The following is a 26,904-nucleotide window of genomic DNA, read 5'->3' on the forward strand; positions in this document are numbered from 1 at the left end:
CCAGAACACTGCACCAAATAGAAGCAAGCTGACACAAGGAGCCAGAGGACTGAGAGAGAGCCTTGCACAGAGGGACCAGAGGACTGGCAGGGGGTGATGGGGGCTGTCACCCAAGGGACCAGAGGACTGGCAGGGGGTGATGGGGGTTGTCGCCCAAGGGACCAGAGGACTGGCAGGGGGTGATGGGGGCTGTCACCCAAGGGACCAGAGGACTGGCAGGGGATGTTGGGGGCTGTCACCCAAGGGACCAGAGGACTGGCAGGGGATGTTGGGGGCTGTCACCCGAGGGACCAGAGGACTGGCAGGGGATGTTGGGGGCTGTCACCCGAGGGACCAGAGGACTGGCAGGGGATGTTGGGGGCTGTCACCCGAGGGACCAGAGGACTGGCAGGGGATGTTGGGGGCTGTCACCCGAGGGACCAGAGGACTGGCAGGGGGTGATGGGGGCTGTCACCTGAGGGACCAGAGGACTGGCAGGGGATGTTGGGGGTTGTCACCCGAGGGACCAGAGGACTGGCAGGGGATGTTGGGGGCTGTCACCCGAGGGACCAGAGGACTGGCAGGGGGTGATGGGGGCTGTTGCCAGAGGATTGGCTGGACAGCAGGGACAGGGAAACCAGAACATTCTGATGATGACTCACTGGACTGGAAACATCACCTCTGTGTTTTTCTCCTAAAATGCTGTCAGACCTGCTAAGTAGCTGCAGAAATTGAAAGTGGAATGATCACAATAGCAAGGAAGTCTATTGGGATAGGGCCCTGATATAATCACACCTGAAGCACTGTGACGTGTTGATCACCTTGCTTAAAAAAGGATATTCTTGCCACCCCTGATGAAGGAGCAGTGCTCTGAAAGCTAGTGCTTCCAAATAATCCTGTTGGACTATAACCTGGTGTTGTGTTATTTTTAACTTTGTCTACCCCAGTCCAACATCGACACCTCCACGTCATTCTTGCCATTGTAAGAGTGCAGCAAAAGTTAACTCAGCTGGTGCTGGGGATGTTGTATGAAGACAGACTGGATCGACTAGATCTGTATTGACAGAGGAAAGAGAATTAGATGAATGAAAGGAGATCTCATTGAAATGTCTAATGTTCTGACAGACCAGGACAGAGTGCTGGTGCGACATTTCCCCTGGCTGCGGTTCAATGACTATGAATCATGATCTCAGTGTACAGGGTAGGCACTTTTGAACAGTATTGAATCTGTGGAATTCACTATCAGTGGAGGCAAAGTCACTGAATATATTCAATAAAGAATTATATAGATTTCTAGAGGCTAAAGATGCGAAAGAGAGAGAATGGGAGTACGGTATTGAAATCAAGGATCAGCCATGATCATGTTGAATGGCAGAGTGATCTAAATGGGCTGAATGGCCTTCTTCTGCTTTTAGTCCTTATTTGAGCTGAGACTGAGTGGCCAAGTCCATGTGATCCCAGGAGGGTGACTTCCTTTTATGGTAGACTCATTGGACAAATTTTAATATTTAAGCCTCTTGCATGGCTGCACTGGGTGACAGCTCAATGTTATTCCTGATACAAAGTGAGTTTTACTCACATATTTCTGCTGAGATCCAGTATTAAGTCCTCTCCCTCGAGGTCCACAGAGATGCTGAGGTGATCTGGATAGTTTCCCTGCACAGAGCACAAAGAAGTATGCTTATTAGAGTGTGTTGTTCAAAGACACAAATCATTCAAATGCAGTTTCTGATTTTGGCTTGTGTTTTGTAGGCATCATCATTTATTAACCATTCCTAATTGGCCCTAGTTAGCCCACTGTCTTCAACTGGATTGTCACACCAATAATAGAAGCAACAATAATAACAATTTCTATGAATGTTTCCTCCATCCTAAGGTCAGAAGTGGTCATGTTCACTGCTGATTGCACAATGTTCAGCACTATTCGCAACTAATGAGATATTGAAACAGTCCATGTCCAAATGCAATAAGACCAGGACAATATACAGGCCTGGGCTGACAAGTAGCAAGTAACATTTGAACCACACAAGCACCAGGCAATGACCATCACCAACAAGAATGAATCTAACCATCACACCTTGACAGCCAATGGATTACCAATTGCCTGGATGAGTATCGCTCTAACACTGAAAAGGTTTGACTCCATCCAGGACAAAGCAGCCCACTTGATTCATCTCTCTCTCTCTCTCTCTCTCCACCTCTGACATTTAACAGCATCCATGCATACCAGCTACGAGATGCACTGCAGACCATCACCAAGTCTCCTTACAGGGTACCTTCCAAACCTACAACTGCTACCATGTGCTTCACCATCCAGTAAGATCATAACTGACCCGATTGCAATATCAACTCCTTATTCTTCCTTCCCAAGGAGTAGACTGCAGATAAGAAATGGGAGGGAGCCAAGGTGGATTGGACCAGGATGGTGTGGTGAACTGTGACAAAGACCATGAAGGATGCAAAGGGAAAGTTTACTGTTGTCATAGTCAAATGGGGACCATTGATAAGTGCCATTTTGGAAAATGTGACAAGGACAGAAACTGATCAGAAGGAGTCAAACACAGGTATCCAAGAAAGATGGGAAATGATTTGTGAGACAACAATAAATTCAAGGAGGAAAAGAATGTTACAGAAACAATATGCACTGTGGCCACAGAATAAAATGGAGCAGTAGGTAAGGTCGAGTCGATGCTATCAGCCCATAGAACCCAGTCAGATTAATTACCTGGGGGAGTCCAGCTATACTCCGTTTCTGTTTCTCTGATATGACATGGGGAAACACAAACTGGTAATTCTTCAGTTGTTCAAGTAACTTTTTCTGATGAAGCGGAGAATCTGTTTGAAAAACAAGGGGGAAATGTTATGACTTTGCTTGGCTCTGCTTATTCATTGTAAATAGAGGAATTGGCAGGGTTTTGCTACTCTTGAAAGTACAAGTCGTGTACAATGTGAGAACTCGAGGATGCTTTCTATGTCTTGGAGAACAATTTATGCACAGCGTGTGGTCAGCGGAGCTGCAGGTTTCAGAGCTTGAGCAGCAGCTGTTCTCACTGAGATGCACCCTCAAAACTGACAGGTACACTGAGAGCATGCTGATAGATGTGGACACCCCACACTTTCAAAGCATGAAGGGAGGGAGGGAATGGGTGATCACCAGGTTGACCAAAAGAACCAGGCAAGGAACTCAGCAATTCACTGAATGCATCCTGCTGGGCAGAAGGTGGGGAACATTTAAACTAAGTAAAAACAATGACTGCAGATGCTGAAAACCAAATACTGGATTAGTGGTGCTGGAAGAGCACAGCAGTTCAGGCAGCATCCAACGAGCAGCGAAATCAACGTTTCGGGCAAAAGCCCTTCATCAGGAATAAAGGCAGTGAGCCTGAAGCGTGGAGAGATAAGCTAGAGGAGGGTGGGGGTGGGGAGAAAGTAGCATAGAGTACAATGGGTGAGTGGGGGAGGAGATGAAGGTGATAGGTCAAGGAGGAGAGGGTGGAGTGGATAGGTGGAAAAGAAGATAGGCAGGTCGGACAAGTCCGGACAAGTCAAGGGGACAGTTACTGAGCTGGAAGTTTGAAACTAGGATGAGGCGGGGGAAGGGGGAATGAGGAAGCTGTTGAAGTCCACATTGATGCCCTGGGGTTGAAGTGTTCCGAGGCGGAAGATGAGGCGTTCTTCCTCCAGGCGTCTGGTGGTGAGAGAGCGGCGGTGAAGGAGGCCCAGGACCTCCATGTCCTTGGCAGAGTGGGAGGGGGAGTTGAAATGTTGGGCCATGGGGCGGTTTGGTTGATTGGTGCAGATGTCTCAGAGATGTTCCCTAAAGCGCTCTACTGCTGTGCTCTTCCAGCACCACTAATCCAACATTTAAACTAAGTCAGTATACGTGGGAACCAGGAGGGGACGTCAGAAGGAAAACTAGGTACACAAAACAGTGAGAAATAAACAAATTCACCTCTAAATACTGATGAGAGTAATGGCTCAACAAGGAAGGGCAGTCAAAGGCAAGTTAATTGGCTCCCCAGTTGGCTCAACTGTACAGAAGGCACAAGGAAGATTGAAAAAGCAATGGGTAATTTGATAGATTGGAATTAAAGCAAACTCTTCTGTAGCCCCGCACATAGACTCAGGATATAATATTGTGTCCCTGATGCCAGGGTGGTGGAAATCAGTGATCAGGTGTCTAGCTCCCTGGGATGGCAGGATAGACAGTCAGCAGCCACAGCCCCCAACAGTACCATTGGTTTACACAGCAGGAGGGATGTGATCCTGCAGCCAGAATTTAGGGAGCTAGATAAGAAATTAGCAAGCAGGTCCTCAGGTACAATAATTTCCACCTTACTCTCAGTTCTCCATGTAAGCAAGTACAGAAATAGGGGGACAGGAGGATGAACAGAATGGTTAGAAATTTGGTGCAGCAGGAAAAGCTTTGCGTCACTGGGAATAGTTCTGCAAAAACAAAAACAGAAATTGCTGTTAAAATCTCAGCAGGTCTGGCAGCATCCGTGGAGAGAAATCAGAATTAACATTTTTAGTCTAGTGACCCTTCTGCAGAACTGATTGATGCTAGGATAGGGGTGGTGTTTATGCAGAGGTTGTAGTGGCAGGAAGGGAGGGGGGAAGGAGTAAACAATAGATGGGGATAGAGTCTGAAGAGAGAGAGAAACAGTTGGACAGACAAAGGACTGGGTAAAGGTCAGTCTGGGAGAATCAATAGTTGCTCACGGGTTTGTGTGTGTGGTAGCAGGTCACGTGATCACAAGACTTGACATGTGAAGGTTGGGGCAAGGAGATGGGAGAAAGATTCAAGCCTGAAAACTATTGAACTTGATATCAAGTCCAGAAGGCTGCAGGGTCCCCAAGTGGAAAAATCAGGTGCTATTCGTCCAGCTTGTGCTGAGCTTCACTGGAGCACTGCAGCAAGCCTGAGACATAGATGTTGACCAGGGGAACGCAGTGCTGTATTGAAGTAGCAGGCAATTGGAAGCTCAGGGCTATTTTTGCCGACAGAGCTCTGGAGGAATCATAGGATCCCTAGAGCTTAGAAATAGGCCATTTGGCCCAACAAGGTGAAAGTGAGGACTACAGAGTCAAGATTAGAGGGGGGGCTGGAAAAGCAGAGCAGGTCAGGCAGCATCCGAGGAGCAGGAAAATCGACGTTTCGGGCAGGAGCCCCTCATCAGGAATGAGGTCTCATTCCTGATGAAGGGCTTTTGCCCGAAATGTCTATTTTTCTGCTCCTCAGATGCTGCCTGGCCTACTGTGATTTTCCATCACCACTCTAATCCTAACAAGTCCACCCCAATCCATTCCCCTCCCTTATTATCTGACATTTACCCCAACTAATGCATCTAACCTACACACCCCTGAACACTCGAGGCAATTTAGCATGGCCAATTCACCCTAACCATGGGCAGCACGGTGGCACAGTGGTTAGCACTGCTGCCTCACAGTGCCAGAGACCCAGGTTCAACTCTCGCCTCAGGCGCCTGTCTGTGTGGAGTTTGCACATTCTCCGTGTCTGCGTGGGTTTCCTCCGGGTGCTCCGGTTTCCTCCCACAGCCCAAAAATGTGCAGGTTAGGTGAATTGGCCATGCTAAAATTGCCCATAATGTGAGGTGAAGGGGTAAATGTAGAGTTGGTTGCTCTTCGGAGGGCTGGTGTGGACTTGTTGGGTCAAAGGGCCTGTTTCCACACTGTAAATAATCTAATCTAATCTGTAAGTAATCTAACCTAAAACCTGCACACCTTTGGACTGTGGGAGGAAACCCACGCAGACAAGGGGAGAATGTACAAACTCCACACAGACAGATGCCTGAGGTGAGAGTTGAACCTGGGTCTCTGGCGCTGTGAGGCAGCAGTGCTAACCACTGACAGTCGCCCGAGGCGGGAATCAAACTTGAATCCCTGGTGCTGTGAGGCAGCAGTGCTAACCACCCAGCCACTGCGCTGAGTTAGGATCCATACAAACTGGATGAGTACACATAAACACAGCTAGGACTTTGAGGGAGAATGGAGAATGGAGAGAGGGGAGAAGTTATTTAGTGCAACTGGGGAGGGTTTAAATTACATTGGTACCAATTTGGGAAGCAAGAGAAAATATCAGAAAGGAAAACTGGGTGCAGAAAATTGGTGGGAAATAAATGAATCTGGGAACATAGGATCTTGAACGGGTAGTAGGTGATTCTGCCCATTATGTCTATTTCATCATTCAACAGATCATAGCTCTTCATCTATCTCATTATTATTTTTCTCACTGTCCCCAACACATTGCAGTAGCATTCAGAAATCTAGTCATTTCTGCTTTGGATTGGTCAGTCATGGAGCACGCAGCTCTCCGTCATAGAATCAGAACGAGCTAAAGTACACTAAAGGGCTTTCAAATCTGGTCCAGTCAAAAGCAGCCACTTAACTATTTTAATCCCATTTTCCTTGGCATTGAAGTGCACATCTAAATACTCCTTAAATTTTATAAGAATTTCTGTCTCTTCCACCCTTACAGGCAGTGAGTTCCAGATTGCCACCACCCTCTGGGTGAAAAAGGTTTTCCTCACATCCCCTCTAAACATTCTGCCTTTTACCTTAAATGTACGTCCTTTGGTCATTGAACCCTCCACCAAAGGAATTGGTTTTCCACTACCGAACAGCCCAAATGGCCTCCTTCTTTAAAGACCACAATTTCCCCCCAGACGTCATCAACAATGCTCTCCACCGCATCTCCTCCACTTCCCGCTCCCCCACCCTTGAACCCCGCCCCTCCAATCGCCACCAGGACAGAACCCCACTGGTCCTCACCTACCACCCCACCAACCTCCAGATACATCGTATCATCCTTCGTCATTTCTGCCACCTCCAAACGGACCCCACTACCAGAGATATATTTCCCTCCCGTCCCCTATCAGCGTTCTGGAAAGACCACTCCCTCCGCGACTCCCTCGTCAGGTCCACACCCCCCCCCCACCAACCCAACCTCCACTCCCGGCACCTTCCCCTGCAACCGCAAGAAGTGCAAAACTTGCGCCTACACATCCCCCTTCACTTCCCTCCAAGGCCCCAAGGGATCCTTCCATATCCATCACAAATTCACTTGCACCTCCACCCACATCATTTACTGCATCCGCTGCACCCGATGTGGCCTCCTCTATATTGGGGAGACAGGCCGCCTACTTGCGGGACGTTTCAGAAAACACCTCTGGGACACCCGGACCAACCAACCCAACCGCCCTGTAGCTCAACACTTCAACTCCCCCTCCCACTCCACCAAGGACATGCAGGTCCTTGGCCTCCTCCGTCGCCAGACCATGGCAACACGACGCCTGGAGGAAGAGCGACTCATCTTCTGCCTCGGAACCCTCCAGCCACAGGGGATGAATGCAGATTTCTCCAGCTTCCTCATTTCCCCTCTCCCCACCTTATCTCAGTCCCAACCCTCAGACTAAGCACCGCTATCTTGACCTGCAATCTTCTTCCTGACCTCTCTGCCCCCACCCCCACTCCGGCCTATCACCCTCACCTTAACCTCCTTCCATCTATTGCATTTCCAATGCCCCTCCCCCAAGCCCCTCCTCCCTACCTTTTATCTTAACCTGCTTGGCACACCTTCCTCATTCCTGAAGAAGGGCTTATGCCCAAAACGTCGATTCTCCTGTTCCTTGGATGCTGCCTGACCCGCTGTGCTTTTCCAGCAACACATTTTTCAGCTCTAAAACTCTCCAGCCCGGTCAGCATCCTGGGAAATTTTCTCTGCATCCACTCCTGTGCTATAACATCCTTCCTATAATGTGGATTCCAGAACTGCACCTAATACTCTTTGTCCTAGCCAATATTTTATATGGTTCTTGCATAACCTCCCTGCTCGTAGACTCTCTGCCTCAGATAATAAAGGCAAGTATCCCAAATGCCTTCTCAACCACTTTGCCCATGTGTCTTGCTACCTTACGGGATCAGTGAACATGCACACCAAAGTCCCTCTGATCCATTGTGTTTTCTAAGGTGCAACCCTTGCCTTGCCATATCCTCCTCTGAGGTTGGGAATTCTAAAGAATCATCTGAAGAAATTTCTCCTCATTTCAGTCTTAAATGGCTGACCACTTACTCTAGAATGATGCCTCCTGGTTCCAGCTATGGAAAACATCCTATCTATATTCACCCTGTCAAGAATTTTATAAGTTTCAATGAGAAAACCTTTCATTCTTCAAAACCCAAGAGAATACACACCCAATCTCCTCAACCTCTCCTCAAAATGTCAGGTGGAATTTCCAAACTCACCCTCTCCTCCCTCCCTCCGCCCATCCCACCATCAGCACACATGTAGACACACACACGCGCGCACGCGCGCACACACACAAAATCCCATCCCCACACCCCCCCACCCCACCATGAGCACACATGCAGATACACACACACAGAGACACACATGCAGACACACACACACACACATACACACACAATCCCATCCCCACACCCCCTCCCCCAATAACTGCTGACTGCCTTGGTCTATCAAAAATCTATCTAACTTACCTTTGCATGACATAGCCAGAGGAAAACATCCCTATTTTTATTTTCCATTCCTGTTGAAACAAACACCAATGTAACACTTGCCTTCCTAACCATCTGTTGTACCTACATTTTAGTGTTTTGTGTTTCACAAACCAGGGACCAGATCGTCTGTACCTCAAAGGTTAGCAATGTAGCTCCATTCAAATACTAAACTTCTTCATCATTCTGCCTGCCAAATATATCGATGGCAGGTACACATTTCACACATTACTCTTCAGGGATCGGTGTCCTTACACCAGCCAATGAAAGGAAACAGGCAAGTGGAGCAAGTAATCAGGAAAGCAAATGGTATATTGGTTTTCATGGCAAGAGGATTTGAGTTCAGAAGGAGGGATATCACTCTGTTATACTGGGCCTTGGTGAGACCACACCTGGAGTATTGTGTGCAATTTTGGTTTCCCCACCAAAGTGTGGTCAAACCTTCCATTGAGAGAGTGCAGTGGAAATTGACTAGGCTGATACCAGTGATGGCAGGACTGTTCTGAGAGGAGGGATTGGTTCAACTGACTCTGTATTCATTAAGGTTGGGTAGAATGAAAGAGGATCTGCTTGAAATGTATGAAGGTCTAACAGGGCTACGCAGACTAGATGCAGGGAGGATGTTTTCTCAGGTTGAACATAGAATATAGAACATAGAACAGTCCAGCAGAGTACAGGCCCTTCTGCCCATGATGTTGTGCTGAGCATTTATCTTAATCTAAGGTCAATCTAACTTACACGCCATGTGCTTGTCCAGCAGTCACTTAAATGTCCCGAATGTCTCTGACTCTGCTACCACTGCTGGCAGTGAATTTCACACACCCACCACTCTTTGTGTAAAGAACCTATCTCTGATATCTCCCTTAAACCTTCCTCCAATCACCTTAAAATTATGATCCCTCGTAACAGCCATTTCTGCCCTGGGGAAAAGTCTCTGGCTATCTACTCTATCTCATTACCTTGTAGACCTCTATCAAGTCACCTCTCTTCCTCCTCCTCTCCAATGTGAAAAGCCCTAGCTCACTCAACCTCTCTTCATAAGACAAGCCCTCCAAACCTGGCAGCATTCTGGTAAATCTCCTCTGTACCCTCTCTAAAGCGTCTACATCCTTTCTATAATGAGGCGACCAGAACGGGACACAATATTCCAAATGTGGTCTAACCAGAGTTTTATTGAGCTGCAGCAGAACCTCGCATCTCTTAAACTCAATCTCCCTGTTAATGAAAGCTAAACACCATACGCCTTCTTAACAACTCTATTAGCTTGCATGGCAACTTTGAGGGAACTATGCACAGGGACCCCAAGATCCTGCTGTTCCTCCACACTGTCATGAATCCTGTCTTTAACCCTGTATTCAGCATTCAAATTCAACCTTCCAAAATGAATCACTTCACATTTATCCAGATGGTTGAACTCCATCTGCCACTTCTCAGCCCAACTCTGCATCCTGTCAATGTCTTGTTGTAGCCAGCAACAGCCCTTGACACTATCTACAACACTACCGACCTTTGTGTCATCAGCAAACTTACTAACCCACCTTTCACTTCTTCATCCAAGTCATTTATTAAAATCTACAAAGAGCAAAGGCCCAAGAATAGATCCCTGCAGGACTCCTCTCGTCACCAACCTCCAGGCGGAATACTTTCCATCCACTACCACTCGCTGTCTTCTTTCGGCCAACCAATTCTGTATACAAACAATCAATTTTCCCTGTATCCTATACCAACCTAACTTTCTGAATGGACCTACTGTGGGGAACCTTATCAAGTGCCTTACTGAAATCCATATATTTGCCGAGAGGTGCGAGGGAGTGAAGGACTTCTGGGAAGATGAGTCTAACGGTTTAAAAACCTTACTTCAGGCATTGGGGCGCCCATTTGCCGAGAGGTGCGAGAGAGGAGCGAAGGACTTCTGGGAAGGTTTTAGGTGGGTGAGATCTAAACCTGAGACCCTACACCGGAGGGCCTCCCTTCCACCCACCTCCTCTGACCTTACTAAGAGTCTGTAAACTAGGTAAGTTTTCAGGTTTCATTTCTTTTTCTTCTCTTCCCTTGTTTAGTTCTGTGCAGGCTTTCAGAGTAGCAGGATATGGATGTAAGGGCAGTTACATGTTCCTCCTGCAGAATGTGGCAGGTGAGAGACACTTCACATTCTTCTGTGGGAGGTGCACCCAACTCCAGCTCCTCGAAAACCGAGTCAGGGAAATGGAGCTGGAGCTGGATGAACTACGGATCATTCGGGAGGCTGAGGGGGGAAATTGAGAGGATGTACAAGGAGGTGGTCACTCCCCAGACAGAGGATAAGGACAGCTGGGCTACAATTGGGGAGGAAAGGGAACCGACCAGAGCAGGGATCTCCTGTGGCCGTTCCCCTCAGCAATAAGTATACCGTTTTGGATACTGCTGGTAGGGATGGCGTACCAGAGGAAAGCCATAGTTGTCAGGCCTCTGGCACTGAGCCTGGCACAGAAGGGAAAGGGGAAAATAGAAAAGCGCTAGTGATAGGAGACTCAATAGTTAGACAGACTGACAGGAGATTTTGTGGTCAGGAATGGGACTCCCGGAAGGTATGTTGCCTCCCTGGTGCCAGGGTCTCTGATGTCGCCAATCGGGGTTTATAAGATTCTGAAACGGGAGGGTGAGCAGCCAGAAATCGTGGTACATATTGGCACCAATGTTACAGCCAGGAAAGGGATTGAGGATCTGAAAAGTGATTACAGACAGTTAGATTGGAAGGTGAAGAGCAGGACGATTAGAGTAGTGACCTCAGGTTTGCTACCGGTATCACAAGATAATGAGATGAGGAACAGTCAGCAAATGCAGCTTAACACGTGGCTGTGAGGCTGGTGTAGGAGGGAGAGTTTCAGATACCTAGACCATTGGGATACCTTCTGGGGAAGGTGGGACCTGTACATGAAGGACGGGTTGCACCTGAACTGGAAAAGCACAAATGTCCGGGGTGGGAAATTTGTTTGTGTGATTCGGGAGGGTTTAAAATAGTTTGGCAGGGGGTTGGAATCAGAGCCACATGTCTGAGAGGGGGTCAGTTGCAGACAGGACAGTGACAGGATATACTGAATCCATCAGGAAGGTTTCTCACGCTGTGAAACATAGAGATTAGTTAAAGTGTGTCTGCTTTAACACAAGGAGTGTCCGGAATAAGAGTGATGAACTTAGAGCATGGATCAGTACTTGGGGCTACGATGTTGTGGCCATAACGGAGACGTGGGTTTCACAGGGGCAGGAATGGTTGCTAGATGTTCCAGGGTTTAGAACGTTTAAAAAGAACAAGGAGGGTAGAAAAAGTGGAGGGGGTGTAGCATTGCTAATCAGAGAGTGCATCACAGCTACAGAAATGAAGGTTGTTGAGGAAGGTTTGTCTACTGAGTCAGTATGGGTGGAAGTTAGGAACAGTAAGGGAATAGCCACCTCATTGGGGGTTTTCTACACACCCTCTAATAGCAGTAGGGAGACTGAAGATCACATGGGCGGGCAGATTCTAGAAAAATGCAGATGTAGCAGGGTTGTTGTTATGGGTGATTTCAACTTTCCCAATATCGACTGGAACCTCCTTAATGCAGATGGTTTGGATGGAGTCGTTTTTGTCAGGTGTGATCAGGAGGGTTTCCTTACTCAGTATGTAGACAGACCGACAAGGAGAGAGGCCATTTTGGATTTGGTGCTCGGCAACGAGCTAGGACAGGTGTCAGATCTCACAGTGGGACAGCACTTTGGTGACAGTAACCACAGCTGCCTCACATTTAGTATAGCCTTGGAGAGGGAAAGGAGCAGATACCAAGGGAAGATATTTAATTGGGGAAAAGGAAATTATGACGCTATCAGACAGGAGTTGGGAAGTACAGCCTGGGAGCAATTGTTCCACAGAAAGGGCACAGCAGACACGTGGAGACTGTTTAAGGAGCAGTTGTTGCGAGTGATGCACAAATTTGTTTCTCTGAGACAGGTAAGAAGGGATAAGATTAAGGAACCTTGGATGACAAGAACAGAGGACCTTGTCGTCGAAATGAAGAAGGCAGCTTACATAAGGTGGAGGAAGCAAGGATCTAGCACAGCTTTAGAGGATTACAGGCTTGCTAGAAAGGAACTCAGAAATGGACTGAGGAGTGCCAGGAGGGGGCACGAAAAAGGCTTGGCAAGAAGGATTAGGGAGAACCCAAAAGCATTTTACTCATACGTGATGAATAAGAGAATGATCAGGGAGAAGGTAGGGCTGATCCGGAATAGAGTAGGGAACTTGTGCGTGGAGTCTGAGCAGATGGGGAAGCCCTAAATGAGTTTTTTGCTTTGGTTTTCACCAAGGAAAGGGAAGTTGTTGTGAATGAGAACTTTGAGGAGCTGGGATACAGTCTTGACCAGATCAAGATTGATGAAGTTGATGTGCTAGAAATTTTGGAAAACATTAAGATTGATAAGTCCCCAGGGCCAGACCAGATTTATCCCAGGCTGCTCCAGGAAGTGAGAAAGAAGGTTGCAAAGCCACTAAGCCATCTTTGCCTCCTCCCTCTCTACGGGAGTCATACCGGAGGATTGGAAGGAGGCGAATGTTGTTCCTCTTTTCAAGAAGGGGGATAGGGAAATCCCTGCCAATTACAGATCAGTCACTCTTATGTCTATGGTCAGCAAAGTTGTGGAAAGAATTCTGAGGGATAGAATTTGTGACTATTTGGCAAAGCATAGTGTGATTAAAGGCAGTCAGCATGGCTTTGTGAGGGGCAGGTCATGCCTCACAATCTTATTGAGTTCTTTGAGGAGGTCTCAAGACAGGTCGACAATGGTCGAGCAGTGGATGTGGTGTATTTGGTCTTTAGCAAGGCATTTGATAGCGTTCCCCATGGTAGGCTCATTCATAAAGTCAGGAAGTATGGGATACAGGGAGATTTGGCTATCTGGATTCAGAATTGGCTGGCTGACAGAAGGCAGAGAGTGGTTGTAGATGGAAAGTATTCTGCCTGGAGGTCAGTGTTGAGTGGGGTCCTCCAGGACTCTGTTCTTGGGCCTCTGCTCTTTGTAGTTTTTATAAATGACTTGGATGAGGAGGTTGAGGGGTGGCTTAGTAAATTTGCAGATGACACAAAGGTTGGAGGTGTTGTCAATAGTATTGAGGGCTACTGCAGGCTGCAGTGCAAAATAGATAGGATGCAGAGCTGGGCTGAGAAATGGCAGATGGAGTTCAACCTGGATAAATGCGAAGTGACGCCTTTTGGAAGGTCGAACTCGAATACTGAATATAGGATTAAAGACAGGATTCTTGGCAGTTTGGAGGAACAGAGGGATCTGGCTGTGCAAATACATAGATCCCTCAAAGTTGCCACCCAAGTGGATAGGGTTGTTAAGAAAGCATATGGTGTTTTGGCTTTCATTAACAGGGGGATCAAGTTTAAGAGCCGCGAGGTTTTGCTGCGGCTCTACAAGTCCCTGGTGAGACCACACTTGGAATATTGTGTCCAGTTCTGGTCACTCTACTATAGGAAAGATACAGAGGCTTTGGAGAGGGTGCAAAGAAGGTTTACCAGGATGCTGCCTGGAGTGGAGGACTTGTCTTATGAAGAAAGGTTAAATTAGCTCGGACTTTTCTCTCTGGAGAGAAGGAGGAAGAAAGAAGACCTGATCGAGGTATACAAAATAATGAGAGGAATAGACAGAGTCAATAGCCAGAGACTTTTCCCCAGGGTCAGGATTGACTGGTACGAGAAGTCATAGTTTGAAGATATTAGGAGGAAGGTATAAAGGAGACATCAGAGGTAGGTTCTTTACGCAGAGAGTTGTGAATACATGGAATGTGTTACCAGCTGTGGTGGTGGAAGCGAAGTCATTGGGGACATTTAAGCGACTGCTGGACATGCACATGGATAGCAGTGAGTTGAGGGGTGCGTAGGTTAAGTTACTATATTTTATATTAGTTAAAAATCACACTACACCAGGTTATAGTCCAACAGGTTTAATTGGAAGCACACTAGCTTTTGGAGCGACGCTCCTTCATCAGGTGATTGTGGAGGGCTCGATCGTAACACAGGATTTATAGCAAAAATTTACAGTGTGATGTAACTGAAATTATACTTTGAAGAATTGATTGTCTGTTAAGCCTTTCATCTGTTAGAATACAGTGATAGTTTCACTTCTTTCATGTGTAAATCACAAAATCTTTTTTTTAAAAGTTGCATTCTTGGGTTAGCTGTTAACAATGGTGATAGCTAGACAATATGTTGAAGGTGTTAGCCCCCTGTGTTCTCTGTCTATGACCTGATGTTTAGATTGATTTTCATCTAAAAAGTGAGATAACAGAGTTTTACATAAGTTCATGCACTTTTTGAGCTCAGAGTTCTACATGAATGTATGCTATTTTTAAGCAAAGTGCAATGTAACTCTGCAAGTCATATTTTACATTAGGATTAAGCCTCTGCACAACATCGTGGGCCTAAGGGTCTTTTCTGTGTTGTACTTTTCTATGTTCTATATATACCACATCCACTGCTCGACTTTCATCAGCTTGTGTCATCACATCCTCAAAGAATTCAGTATGGCTTGTGAGGCATGACCTGCCCCTCACAAAGCCATGCTGACTATCTTTAATCAAACAATCGTATTCTTCCAAACAGTCATAAAGCCTATCTCTCAGTATTCTTTCCAGTGCTTTGCTTACCACAGACATAAGATTGACTGGTCTGTAATTCTCAGGGATTTCCCTATTCCCTTTCTTGAACAGAGACAATAGACAATAGGTGCAGGAGTAGGCCATTCTGCCCTTTGAGCCAGCACCATCATTCATTATGATCATGGGCTGATTATCATCAATCAGTCTTCTGTTCCTGCTTTATCCCCATGACCTTTGATTCCACTATCTTTAAGAGCTCTATCCAACTCTTTCTTGAAAGTATCCAGAGACTTGGCCTCCACAGCCTTCTGGGACAGAGCATTCCATACACCCACCACTCTCTGGGTGAAGAAGATTCTCCTCAACTTTATTCTAAATTGCCTACCCCTTATTTTTAAACTATGTCCTCTGGTTCAGGACTCACCCATCAGCGGAAACATGCTTCCTGCCTCCAGAGTGTCCAATCCTTTAATAATCTTATACGTCTCAATCAGATCCCCTCTCAGCCTTCTAAACTCAAGGGTATACAAGCCCAGTCGCTCCAGTCTTTCAATGTAAGATAGTCCCGCCATTCCGGGAATTGACCTTGTGAACCTACGCTGCACTCCCTCAATAGCCAGAATGTCTTTCCTCAAATTTGGAGACCAAAACTGCACACAATATTCCAGGTGTGGTCTCACCAGGGCCCTGTACAGCTGCAGAAGAACCTCTTTGCTTCTATACTCAATCCCTCTTGTTATGAAGGCCAGCATGCTATTAGCCTTCTTCACTACCTGCTGTGCTGCATGCTTACCTTCATTGACTGGTGGACAAGAACACCCAGATCTTGTTGTACTGCCCCTTTACCTAAAATGACTCCATTTAGGTAGTAATCTGCCTTCCTGTTCTTGCCACTAAAGTGGATAACCACACATTTATCCACATTAAACTGCATCTGCCATGCATCTGTCCACTCACCTAACCTGTCCAGATCACCCTATAATCTCCTAACATCCTCCTCACATTTCACCCTGCCACCCAGCTTTGTATCATCAACACATTTGCTAATATTACTTTTAATACCATTATCTATATCATTAATGTACATTGTAAAAAGCTGCAGTCCCAGCACTGATCCCTGCGGTACCCCACTGGTCACCGCCTGCCATTCCGAAAGGGAGCCGTTTATCACTACTCTTTGTTTCCTATCAGCCAACCAATTTTCAATCCAAGTCACTTTGCCCCCAATACCATGCGCCCTAATTTTGCTCAACATTCATCTCCCTCCAATCATCTGGTACTACTCCCGTGGAGAGTGAGGATGCAAAGATCATAGTCAGAGGCGCAGCAATCTCATTCCTTGCTTCCCATAGCAACCTTAGATATATCTGGTCTGGCCCTGGGGACTTATCTATCTTAATGCTTCCCAGAATTTCCAGCACATCCACTTTCTTAAGATCAATCTGTTCAAGCTTATTAACCTGGTCCATGTTGTTCTCACCATCAACAAGGTCCATCTCTCTAGTGAATACTGAAGCAAAAAAATCTCATTTAGGGCCTCCCCTACCTCTTCAGATTCCAGGCACACGTTCCATTCACTATCCCTGATCAGCCCTACCCTCTTGCTGATCATTCTCTTATTCCTCATGAACGTGTAGAACACCTTTGGGTTTTCCCTAACCCTTCCTGCCAAGGCTTTTTCATGCCCTCTGTTAGCTCTCCACAATCCATTTTTAAGTTTGTTCCTAGCTACCCTGTAATCCTCTAAAGCTCAGGTTCTTGCTTCCTCAACCTTAAGTGAGTTTCCTTCTTCCTTTCGATGAGAAGCACCTCCGCTCTTGTCATCCAAGGCTCCTTCATCTCACCATTCCTTACCTGTCTCAGTAGGACAAAGTGATCCAACATTCCAACAAGTGCTTCTTAAACTGCCTCCACATTTCTGTTGTACATTTTCAGGAGAACAATTGTTCCCAAATTTATACTCCACAGCCTCTGCCTAATAGCAGTATAATTTCCCCTCCCCCAGTTAAATACCTTTCCATACTGTCTGTTCCTATCCCTCTCCATGGCTATGGTAAAGGTGAGGCAGTTATGGTCACTGTCACTGAAATGCTCTCCCACCAAGAGATCTGACACCAACTCCAATATGGCCTCCTCCTTAGTCAGTCTATCTAGATATTGAGTAGGAGAAAGTGAGGACTGCAGATGCTGGAGATCAGAGCTGAAAAATGTGTTGCTGGAAAAGCGCAGCAGGTCAGGCAGCATCCAAGGAGCGGGAGAATCGACGTTTCGGGCATAAGCCCTTCTTCAGGAATGAGGAAAGTGTGCCAAGCAGGCAAAGTTAAAAGGTAGGGAGGAGGGACTTGGGGGAGGGGCGTTGGAAATGCAATAGGTGGAAGGAGGTGAGGGTGTGGGTGATAGGCCGGAGAGGGGATGGGGGCGGAGAGTCAGGAAGAAGATTGCAGGTCAAGAAGGCAGTGCTGAGTCTGAGGGTTGGGACTGAGATAAGGTGGGGGGAGGGGAAATGAGGAAGTTGGAGAAATCTGCATTCATCCCTTGTTTTGTATTGAGTCAGGATTCCCTCCTTGGCACACCTGCCAAAATCGGCTTAATCCAGACCATCTGCACTAAGAAGGGTCCAATCAATACTGGGGAAGTTGAAGTCACCCATAACAATAACTCTGTTACATCTGCATCTTTCCTAGATCTGCCGTCCAATCTCTCTGCCGCTGTTGGGGTGTCTATAGAAAACACCTAATAAAGCAGACATGTGGAGACTATTTAAGGAGCAGTTGTTGCAAGTGATGCGCAAATTTGTTCCTCTGAGACGGGTAAGAAGGGATAAGATTAAGGAACCTTCGATGACGAGAACAGAGGACCTTCTCGTCGAAATGAAGAAGGCAGCTTACGTAAGATGAAGGAAGCAAGGATCTAGCACAGCTTTAGAGGATTACAGGCTTGCTAGAAAGGAGCTCAGAAATGGACTGAGGAGTGTCAGGAAGGGGCACGCAAAAGGCTTGGCAGGAAGGATTAGGGAGAACCCAAAAGCGTTTTACTCATACGTGAGGAATAAGAGAATGATCAGGGAGAAGGTAGGGCCGATCAGGGAGAGCGTAGGGAACTTGTGCGTGGAGTCTGAGCAGATAGGGGAAGCCCGAAATGAGTTTTTTGCTTCGGTTTTCACCAAAGAAAGGGACCTTGCTGTAAATGAAAACTTTGAGGAGCTGGGATACAGTCTTGACCAGATCAAGATTGATGAAGTTGATGTGCTAGAAATTTTGGAAAACATTAAGATTGATAAGTCCCCAGGGCCAGACCAGATTTATCCCAGGCTGCTCCAAGAAGTGAGACAGGAGGTTGCTAAGCCGCTGGTGAAGATCTTCGCTTCCTCTCTCTCCACGGGAGTCATACCAGAGGATTGGAAGGAGGCGAATGTTGTTCCTCTTTTCAAGAAGGGGAATTGGGAAATCCCTGGCAATTACAGACCAGTCAGTCTTACGTCTGTGATCAGCATAGCTTTGGAAAGAATTCTGAGGGATAAGATTTACGACTATGTGGCAAAGCATAGTGTGATTAAAGGCAGTCAGCATGGCTTTGTGAGGGGAAGGTCATGCCCCACAAATCTTATTGAGTTCTTTGAGGAGGTGTCAAGACAGATCGATGATGGTTGAGCAGCGGATGTGGTGGATATGGATTTCAGCAAGGCATTTGATAGGGTTCCCCATGGTAGGGTCATTCATAAAGTCAGGAAGTATGGGATACAGGGAGATTTGTCTATAGGATTCAGAATTGGCTGGCTGACAGAAGGCAGAGAGTGGTTGTAGATGGAAAGTATTCTGCCTGGAGGTCAGTGTTGAGTGGGGTCCTCCAGGACTCTGTTCTTGGGCCTCTGCTCTTTGTAGTTTTTATAAATGATTTGGACGAGGAGGTTGAGCGGTTGGTTCATAAATTTGCAGATGACACAAAGGTTGGAGGTGTCGTTGATAGTATTGAGGGTGACTGCAGGCTGCAGTGCAACATAAACAGGATGCAGAGCTGGGCTGAGAAATGACAGATGGAGTTCAACCTGGACAAATGCGAAGTGATGCATTTTGGAAGGTCAAACCCGAATGCTGAATATAGGATTAAAGACAGGATTCCTGGCAGAGTGGAGGAACAGAGGGATCTGGGTGTGCAAGTACATAGATCCCTCAAAGTTGCCACCCAAGTGGATAGGGTTGTTAAGAAAGCATATGGTGTTTTGGCTTTTGTTAACAGGGGTATCGAGTTTAAGAGCCGCGAGGTTTTGCTGCAGCTCTACAAGTCCCTGGTGAGACCACACTTGGAATATTGTGTCCAATTCTGGTCACCCTACTATAGGAAAGATACAGAGGCTTTGGAGAGGGTGCAAAGAAGGTTTACCAGGATGCTGCCTGGAGTGGAGGGCTTGCCTTATGAAGAAAGGTTGAATAAGCTCGGACTTTTCTCTCTGGAGAGAAGGAGGAATGGAATAGATAGAGTCAATAGCCAGACGCTTTTCCCAAGGGCAGGATTGACTGGTACGAGAAGTCATAGTTTGAAGATATTAGGAGGAAGGTATAAAGGAGACATCAGATGTAGGTTCTTTACACAGAGAGTTGTGAATACATGGAATGCATTGCCAGAGTTGTGAATGAATGGAATGCGTTGCCAGCTATGGTGTGGAAGCAGAGTCATTGGGGACATTTAAGCGGCTGCTGGACATGCACATGGATAGCAGTGTGTTGAGGGGTGCGTCGGTTAAGTTACTATATTTTACATTAGGACTAAACCTCGGCAGAACATTGTGGGCCTAAGGGCCTGTTCTGTGCTGTACTTTTCTATGTTCTACCTAAAGGGACTGCTCCTTTCCTGTTACTGACTTCCATTCATACTGATTCAGTAGACAAACCCTCCTCAACAACCTGCTTTTCTGCAGCTGTGATGCACTCTCTGATTAACAATGCTGGTTCCCCTCCTCTTTTACACCCCGTCCTTGTTCTTTTTAAAAGATCCTAACCCTGGAACATCCAGCAACCATTCCTCCCCCTGTGAAATCCATTATGGCCACAACATCATAGTTCCACGTACTGATACATGTTCTAAGTTCATCACTCTTATTCCTGAGGAGAAAGTGAGGACTGCAGATGCTGGAGATCAGAGCTTAAAAATGTGTTGCTGGAAAAGCGCAGCAGGTCAGGCAGCATCAAAGGAATAGGAGAATCGACATTTCGGGCATAAGCCCTTCTTCAGGAATAAAGAAGGGCTTATGCCCGAAACGTTGATTCTCCTGTTCCTTTGATGCTGCCATACCTGCTGCGCTTTTCCAGCAACACATTTTTAAACTCTTATTCCTGACACTTCTTATGTTGGAACAGACACACTTTAACCCATCCCTTTGCCAAATTAACTGTGTATCCTTCCTCACAGACTCTCTGCATTTTATTTCTACCCATTCAATAACTACCCTCTCCTGTGATCTGTAGCTCTGGCTCCCATCGCTCTGCCAAACTAATTTAAATCCTCCTAAAGTGTTCCAGCAAATCTCCGCCCAGGACATTGGTCCCCCTCTAGTTTAAGTGCAACCCATCTGTTATGTACAGGTCCCACCTTTCCCAGAAGGTATTCCGATGATCTAAGCTTCTGAAGCCCGCCCTCCTGGACCAGCTCTGTAGTTGCACTCGCTCCCTGTTCCTCATCTCACTAGCACGTGGTAATCCTGAGATTACTATTCTGCTTATTCTGCTCTTTAGCTTCCAAGCTAACTCCCTGAAATCACTTCTTAGATCCTCATCCCTTTTCCTGGCTACGTCATTGGTGCCAATGTGCACTACGACGTCTGGCTGCTCAACCACCCCCTTCAGAATCTTGTAGACTCGAGCAGAAACATGCCAGACCCTGGCACATGAGAGGCAACATACCTTCCAGGAGTCTGTGTGCAATCACAGAACCTCCTGTCCATTTCTCCAACTATTGAGTCTCCTTCCATGAGTGCTTTTCTATTCTTCCCCTTGCCCTGCTGAGCTTCAGAGCCAGGCTCAGTGCTGGAGACCTGGCCATTATGGCTTTCCCCTGGTAGGTAGATCCCTCCACAACAGTATCCAAAACGGTATCCTTATTATTGAGGGGAACGGCCACAGGGGATCCCTGCACTGCCTGCCTGTCCCCTTTCCGTCCCCTGACGGTAACCCATCTACCGTTTTCCTGTACCTGAAGTGAGACCACCTCCCTCTAACTCTTCTCAATTATCCCCTCAGCCTTCCGAATGATCCGAAGTTCATCAGGCTCCAGCTCCAGTTGCCTAATCTGGTTTGCGAGGAATTGCAACTGGGTACACTTCCCGTGGATGAAGTCAGCAGGGACACGAGTGGTGACCCTTACCTCCCACATTCTGCAGGAGGAGCGTGCAACTACCCTAACATCTATTCCCACTGTTCTGAATTCCCAAAGAGACTAATAGAAAAAAACTAGTAATCTAACCAAATCGGCGCACAGAACCTATTTTTTGGTTAGAGGAGGAGGATAGGTAGGAAACCACTTAAATATATTACCTCATTGACTCAGCAATCCCACATCCATTCCTGCTCAGCTTGTGCTCCGCCTATTCAAGAGAGCAGTTTTTTAAAGGGTTAATTTACCTTCCCAACAGCCCCCTGGTCCTTGCTCTCCTCACTCCCACTGCTGCTGCAATAATGGAGAACCTAGAACAGGGGTCACAGTCTCAGAATATTGTACACCATTTAGGACTGAGATAAGAAAACATTTTGTGGAATTATTAACCACAGAAAGCGGTGGATTCTGTGTCACTGAGTAGATTCAAAAAAGGGATTGATAGATTTGTAAGTAATTGTAATTTTAATTATTAAAGGCATCAAGACGCATGGGGAGAAAGTGAAAATATGGTATTGAGACAGAAGATCAGCTATGGTACAACTAAATGGCAGAATAGGCTCAAAAAGCCAAAACACTCCTTTCCAACCCCTGCTAAGCAATTCTTTATCCTTGCTCATGTATTACCCCTAACACCATGTGCACTTTCTTGTGTGGTAAACATTGATGTGCCATTTTATCAAATAGCTTTTGGAAATCCAGTACATCACATCTACCTTTATTACCTTGCATATTACTTCCTGAAAAAATCTCTAATAAATTATCCTTTTGCAAGCCAAATTGGCTCTGTATGACCACATTTGTGATTTGTCAGTATCCTGCTATAATCTCCATAATTTAGTGTACCTACTCCAAATGGACTGCAGCATTTCAAGAATGAACCTCATCATCTTTTTAAGGGTTTCTAGGGATGGGCACAACTGCTGGTCCATAAATGCTTCTTTCAATCATATACAGTGATCTCATTGGGACAAATCCTTGCTGAGTGTTCTTAATAATTACTTAAAAGTCTGCCACTGAATCAATATCCTCCTACCTTTTAGATCATAGATCATTACAGTGCAATACAGGCCCTTTGGCCCTCGATGATGCGCTGACCTGTGAAACCAATCTGAAGCCCACTGTTTCATTTTCATCCATAAGTTTATCCAATGACCATTTAAATGCCCTTAACGTTGGCAAGTCTACTACTCTTGTGGACAGGGTGCTCCACATCTCTATTAACTCTCTGAGTAAAGAAACTATCTCTGACATCTGTCCTATATCTACTACCCTCAATTTAAAGCTATGTCCTCTCATGCTAACCATCACCATCTAAGGAATTAGGCTCTCACTGTCTCCTCTATCTTACCCTCTGATTATCTGATATGTTTCAACTAAGTCACCTCTCAACCTTCTTCTCTCTAACAAAAACAGCCTCAAGTTCCTCAGCCTTTCTTCATTACCTTTGTACCTGGTTTCAGCTCACTCTGCATTATTTAGATTTAAAACATTACTTTGAGACATGTACTTCTCCCCATCAGAAATGAGAGTAAAATTCTGTCATGTTATGATTACTGCTACCTAAAGGCTTCATTACCATGAGGTTGTTGTATTATTCCATCTCATTGTCTGTTGCCAGGTCTAGAAGTCAGCTTCCTGGTTAGCTCAAGAAACACTGTATGAATATTGCCAATCTGAGTCATGCATAAGGATTGAAGTCATTCATGATTATTGAAGTACCTTTCATTAATGTCCCATTTATCTCTTTGCATATGCTCTATTTTACAACTATTCAAAGGCTTGAATCAAGGGCTGGAGCACTGTGTGCAATTCTGGTCATCACACCATGGGAAGGATATGATGCAGAGGAGATTCATCAGGATGTTGCTTCGGATGGAGCAATTTAGCTATGAAGAGGCTATAATAGCTCAGGTTGTGCAATAATGGCTGAGGGGGGAGCTGATAGAGGTGTATTGATAATGAGGAGCACAAACAAGGTGGATGGAAAGCAACTGTTCCTCTTAGTCACAGCAGGGGATCTCCCAATCTGGGGAAAGAGTACCTGGATGAGCACCTTAAGTATCATAACATGAAGGCTATGGGCTTACATCTGAACATAAGAACCAGGAGCAGGAGTAGGCCATTCAGCCCTTCGAGCCTTCTCTGCCATTGAATAAGATCATGGCTGATCTTTTCATGGCCTCAACTCCACTTAACTGCCCTCTCATCATAACCCTTAGTCCCTTCATTGTTCAAAAATCGATCTACCTTTTCCTTAAAAACATTGTGAGGTAGCCTCAGCTGCTTCCCTGGGCAGGGAATTCCAAAGATTCACAACCCTTTGGGTGAAGAAATTCCTCCTCAGCTCAGTCCTAAAACAGCTCCCCCTATTTTGGGGCGATACCCCCTTGTTCTAGTTTCACCTTCCAGTGGAAATGACCTCCCTGCTTCTATCTTATCTATTCCCATCATAATTTTATATGTTTCTATAAGATCTCCCCATCATTCTTCTAATTTTCAATGAGTATAGTCCCAGTCCACTCAGTCTCTCCTCATAAGCTAGCCCCCTCAACTCCAGAGTCAACCTGCACCCCCTCCAGTGCCAGTATATCCTTTCTCTAATAAGGAGAGCAAAATTGTACTCCAGGTGCAGCCTCACCAGCACCCTGTACAACTGCAACATAACCTCCCTGTTTTTAATCTCCATGTTCCATTTGCCTTCTTAATTACCTGCTGCACCTGCAAATCAACCTTCTGTGATTCATGTACAAGGACACCCAGGTCCTTCTGCACTGCAGCAGGCTGCAATTTCTCACCATTCAAGTAACAGTCCATTTTGCCGTTATACCTACCGAAATGGATGACCTGACATTTACCAACATTGTACTCCATCTGCCTGACCCTTGCCCACTCACTGAACCCATCTGTGTCCCTCTACAGACTTTCAGTGTGTCCTCTGCACACTTTGCTCTCGCACTCATCTTAGTGTTATCTATGAACTTTTACACACTATCCTTGCTCCCTAACTCTAAATCATCCATGTAAATTATGAACAATTGTGGTCCTAATACTGGCACTGCACTAGCCACTGATCGCCAACCAGAAAAAAACACCTGGACTAGGTAATCATAGAATCCCCCAGGTGTGGAAGTAGCTATCCAGCTTATCCAGACCCTCCAGAGAGCATCCCACCCAGACCAGCACCCTCCATCTCTCATTGCCTATCCACCTAACCTGCACATCTTTAGACTGTGGGTGGAAACTGGAGTATCCAGAGAAACCCACACAGACAGACACAGGAGAACATGCAAGCTCTACACAGTCAATCACCTAAGGCTGGACTTGAACCCAGGTCCTTACCAGTAGGTAGGCAGGAGTGCTAACCACTGAGCCACCATGCCACCCTATAATGGCATACTGTTTGCCAGCACAGTCTCAATGGGCTGAAGGGCCTCTTCTCTATTGTGTGATTCTATGAATGCTATGTGTTCAGGTACAGACCCTACATTAGTTTCTTTTCACCAGTTTTGAAATCTCTGGTTGTTTTTATTCACTTGTGGGACGTGTGTCACTGGCTGGGTCAGCAATTATTACCATCCCAGTTGCCCTCATGAAGCTGCCTTTGCATTCTTAAGTATGTCTATTCTGTCCACTCCTGCAGTGACTGCTATACACCTGTCAAACTATTCCTGTGCTGTACCCTCCGACTGTACTGATCTGTACCTCAGACATTGCCAGTGTCTTTTGTGGAACAATAAAACTACTGAAAACTATCTCAGTTGTTCCTCACCTGAAGCAATTCGTTCTCCAGTTGAAGAAGCTCCTTTACCCTTGGCGTACCAGTTAGCTCCTGCTGAATGGACATCAAGTCTGTTTTGGGGAAGAATGAACATCGTCTCATTTCTGAGAGCTATCACATCGTCAGCTGGAGTCTCTTCATTCTCTGCTGCTGGAAGATTTAAAACCTGGCACCAGATCAGCAATACCAAACACACATTGCGGGCGAACATTATGAATATCTACAGGCCTTCACTCTCCACCTCTATCTTCTCTCCCTCTATTCACATATTCTTTTTCTCCCTTCTCGTCAATCCCTCTCTTCCTCTTGAGTTGCTCTGTCCTTCATGTTCTGTTAATCTCTCTCTGTCTCAGTTGTTTGTTTTAAAAATCTTTGTCACTCTGCTATTCATGTCAGAAATAACTTTGTAACTGCCTATGCCTTTACTAGCAAATAGGAGGAGGTGCTGCAACATGGAAACCTTGAACAGCAGCTAGGTTTGAACAAGTTGGGAGAAGGAACAAGCATTTTGACAAACAAGGCATTCTGCTGCTATAGAAGCCAGTAACGGACCTACAGAATGGACAAACAATATGCCATCTTTTGGAGTGAAGATAGATATTGAACTGCCCTTTGAGTATATGTGTGGTGGCTCAGTGGTTAGCACTGCTGCCTCACAATACAAGGTTCCAGGTTCAATTCTGGCCTTGGGCAACTGCCTGTGTAGAGTTTGCACATTCTTCACGTGTCTGTGTGCGCTTCCTCCTGCAGGCCAGATGAATTGGCCATGCTAAATTGTCAAAGTGTTAGGTGCATCAGTCAGAGGAGAAATAGAACTGGGTGAGTTACTCTTTGGAGGATTGGTGTGGACTTGTTGAGCTGAAGGGCCTTTTTCCACACTGTAGGGAATCGAATAGAATCTAATCTAATCACAACGTGCTGAATATTGTGTTATATTAAACAGAAATGTGAACTCTCCAAATTACCCCTGCCTGTTCCACCATTACTTGGAAAACACCTCACTCCCCCAAGACCTTTAGCCACTCGTCTGTCCACAGCGGCACGATGGCTCAGTGGTTAGCACTGCTGCCTCACAGTGTCAGAAACCCGGGTTCAATTCCCACCTCAGGCAACTATCTGTGTGGAGTTTGCACGTTCTCCCTGTGTCTGCGTGGGTTTCCTCTGGGTGCTCTGGTTTCCTTCCACAGTCCAAAAATGTGCAGGTTAGGTGAATTGCCATGCTAAATCGCCTGTAGTGTTAGGTGTAGGGGAATGGGTCTGGGTGGGTTGTTCTTTGGAGGGTTGGTGTGGATTTGTTGGGTGAAGGGCCTGTTTCCACACTGTAAGTAGTCTAAAAACTGCAAACCCTGCTCTAATCTGCCTTTTCAACAATTCTTTATTCGATTTCTAAGCTTTTTTTCTGTCTGCTGGCTGACCTCTGATACCCCGTGAAATACAGTGGAACGTACTGTTAGATCTGAGAGCACAACAGGTACAGCTTGTCATTTCAGTTGGAGATATGCTTCATGTTCATATGCAGAAACTGTCACAAAATCTCGGACAGTTAGTCCTTGACGCAGGAGAGGAAACACACAGCCAGCATAAGTCTCATTCCAAAACCAACAGTGAGTCACTCACCACTCTGCCTGAA

The 26,904-nt window shown here is 46.2% G+C and overlaps 1 protein-coding gene across 1 annotated transcript in view; it reads right to left on the reverse strand.

Annotated features, from left to right (window-relative positions):
* Window positions 1–25,485, reverse strand: part of LOC140480882 (disintegrin and metalloproteinase domain-containing protein 12-like) — a 259,186-nt gene extending 233,701 nt beyond the window's left edge. Inside the window, exons 1-3 of the mRNA XM_072576436.1 lie at window positions 25,266–25,485; window positions 2,705–2,814; window positions 1,559–1,635 (exon numbers count right to left, since the gene is read on the reverse strand). Coding sequence (XP_072432537.1) covers window positions 1,559–1,635; window positions 2,705–2,814; window positions 25,266–25,485 — 407 coding nt within the window. The remainder of the gene's footprint in view (window positions 1–1,558; window positions 1,636–2,704; window positions 2,815–25,265) is intronic.
* Between the last annotated feature and the right edge of the window lie 1,419 nt (window positions 25,486–26,904).

This window comes from Chiloscyllium punctatum, chromosome 1 (genome assembly GCF_047496795.1).
Source record: "Chiloscyllium punctatum isolate Juve2018m chromosome 1, sChiPun1.3, whole genome shotgun sequence".
Classification (NCBI taxonomy): Eukaryota; Metazoa; Chordata; class Chondrichthyes; order Orectolobiformes; family Hemiscylliidae; genus Chiloscyllium; species Chiloscyllium punctatum.